The 2,679-nt window shown below is 42.1% G+C and overlaps 1 protein-coding gene across 1 annotated transcript; it reads left to right on the top strand.

Annotated features, from left to right (window-relative positions):
* Positions 1-1,976: 1,976 nt before the first annotated feature.
* Positions 1,977-2,653, top strand: LOC102876887 (probable protein BRICK1-like). Its single transcript, XM_006891832.1, has 2 exons — positions 1,977-2,175; positions 2,559-2,653. Exons 1-2 carry the CDS (start codon positions 1,977-1,979, stop codon positions 2,651-2,653), a joined length of 294 nt encoding a protein of 97 aa, XP_006891894.1.
* The last annotated feature ends 26 nt before the right edge of the window (positions 2,654-2,679 follow it).

Raw genomic sequence — 2,679 nt, 5'->3', positions numbered from 1 at the left:
ACAGGAGAAAGATGGGAAATCTCCCCTTGTGTGCTAACTGGCTCTGAAAACCCCCTGGTTTTCATGGTCAACTGTGGGTCAACTCCAACTCTACAGTACAGAACAGGAACAACATACCCATGGATTTCACATGATGACCTACACAAGAATCAGACTGACTGTGTCTGTGCGACAGTCAATGCAGAAACTCATTATCAGCAGTCAAAACAAGGCCAACGGCTTACTGTGGAATGCACCATCAGTTACTCTTATGTAAGCAGAAAACTTGTTCACAAGAATTAAAATAAGACTTTAAGTCTATTCCACTTAAATTTCAAACCTTTCTGAAGAATATATTTGATCTATTAAATACTAAGGATAAATGACCAGAGGAGTTGTGGGATGACATCAAGGCTATCAATCATGGAGACAACAAAAGGTCATTACAAAGAGGGGAAAGAAAAGATCAAAATGGATGAGAAGAGGCTCTGAAAGTTGCACTAGATCATGTCATTTTTGTTATGTGCTATTGAGTCACCTGTGCCTATGTACAGCAACTCTGAAACCTGCCCTATCCTGAGCCCATATCATCATCTCTGACAGACCTACTCCCATTTCTCCAGATACTGTGTCAATCCATCTCATCCTGGGTCTTCCTCTCCTGCACTCTCCTTCCACCCTTCCAAGCATTATGTTCCTCTTCAAGGACTGATCTCTTCGGGCCACATGCCCAATGTATATGATACAGAACTTCAGAATTCTTGCCTCCAGGGAGCAGCCATATTTCATCCCCCTCTAGGACAAAGCTGTTTGTTCTCCTGGCAGTCCACGGTATGTTCAAGACTCTTCTTCAGCATCACAACTCAAAGACATCCTTCTTCTATCATCCTTAGTCATTGTCCAGCTCTCTGATAGATAGCAAGTAGTTGTGAAGGTCATGGCTTGGATCAGGCACCCCTTAACCTCCAGACTGACATTGTTGCTCTTCAGTACTCTTGAGAGATCCCTGACAGAAGACTTTTCCCAAGGCAATTCATCTTTTGATTTCCTGACTGCTGGTGCCAAGAGTGTTGACTGTGGAACCAAGCTAGCTGAAGTTATCAGCAATCTGTATTTCTTCCCCATTTATCATGAAGCTGCCAATTGGCCTAGTGGTAAGAATCTTTGTTTTCTTGATGTCAAGCTTCATTTCATAGGTACTACAGTCCTTGGCCTTCTGCAGCAAACCTCTCATGCCATAGATAGGCCAAAACAAAGGGAAGAAATGCTGAAGTAAAAGAGATTCACAGAAGATTTCAAAAGGCAGCTGGAGACTCCAAAGCAAAGTATTATAACAAAATGCTTAAAAGGCTGTAGCTAAAAAATCAAAAGGGAATTTCTCGCCATTTCTCAAGTTGTAAAAACAAAAATTAATTCAAGACTCAAGTTGCGGGGAGCTCTGGTGGCCTAGTGGCAAGAAGCTGTACTGCAATCCCAGAGGCGCGCGGTTCAAATCCACCAGACGCTCTGCCGAGGAAGGAGGGACAATTTCCTTCTGTACCAGTCAGATCTGATTTGACGACACACACACACACAAATAATAAAATAAAAAAAAAATTTTAAAAAAAGACTCAAGTTGCAATACTGAAGGAATCTTTGAACAAAATTTTGAATGAGGCAAGAAGTATCAAAAAAAGGAATGCACAGAGTCACTGTACCAAAAATAATTGGTTGACACTGAAACATTTCAGGAAGTAGCACAGGCTCAAGAACCAGTGGTGATAAAGGAAGAAGTTCAAGGTATGCTGAAGGCAGTGGCAAAAAATAAAGCCCAGGAATTGATAGAATACTAATTGGCATATTTCAACAAACAAATGCAACTCTGAACATGCTCACCTGTTAATCTATGCCAAGAAATTTGGAAGACAACTTTCTGTCCAAATAACTGAAAGAGACTCATATTTATTACTGTTCCAAATAAAACAAAAAAGGTGATCCAGTTTCCTTAAGAAGCATCCATGGCAGGGCAAGAGGATCTGGTGCAGCGGGAAATCCACAAGGACTGGGCAAACCGGGAGTGCATTGAGGTCATCACCAGCAGCACCAAGAAATCGTGGACTTTGTCAATTCATTCAATATCAAGACTTGTAAAACTAAATGAGAAATTGACAGCCGTTGGCCAGACGATAGAATACATTGAAGCCAGGGTGACAAAAGGTGAACCACTCATCTGGAACTGTGCCATGATGATGCTGGGAAGTTGTTTTGCAGAACACAGGCCCACGTGGGAAAGGCCCAGCAGTCTTCAGTGCCTTTTCTTCTTACAAAGCAACAGGGCTCTTTCTCATTTTCTTTTTTCCAAAAGTGAAACCTTTGAACTGTACCATGTACATCCTGGAGTGTAATGTGGCATGTGGGGGAAAATCCAGGAGACTCTTGAAGACATTAGACATCTTTTCAGTGACATTTTAGAGAACTATTTGGCAGTGTGTTTGGGGTACTCAGAGCCAAAGCCTCTCTGTAAGGTTCTCTGCACCTCTTTTCTCAGTGTCAGACTTCGCTTATAGCTCTTTATGCTTCTGTACTATTTCTGTAAAAAGTCTTTGTCTCCGCTCCACCTTTGGCAGGGAGTGGGGACTGTCATGGCAGAGACCCTTACCCTGGCCAGGTGATGACCAGAGAATATTGTTGCTGACCTACCAGTCTCTTTTTTTTTTTTTT

Source organism: Elephantulus edwardii, unplaced genomic scaffold (genome assembly GCF_000299155.1).
Source record: "Elephantulus edwardii isolate Elephantulus edwardi_28Jun2011 unplaced genomic scaffold, EleEdw1.0 scaffold00104, whole genome shotgun sequence".
In the NCBI taxonomy this organism is placed as follows: domain Eukaryota; kingdom Metazoa; phylum Chordata; class Mammalia; order Macroscelidea; family Macroscelididae; genus Elephantulus; species Elephantulus edwardii.
This window is presented reverse-complemented; position numbering and strand designations above follow the sequence as displayed.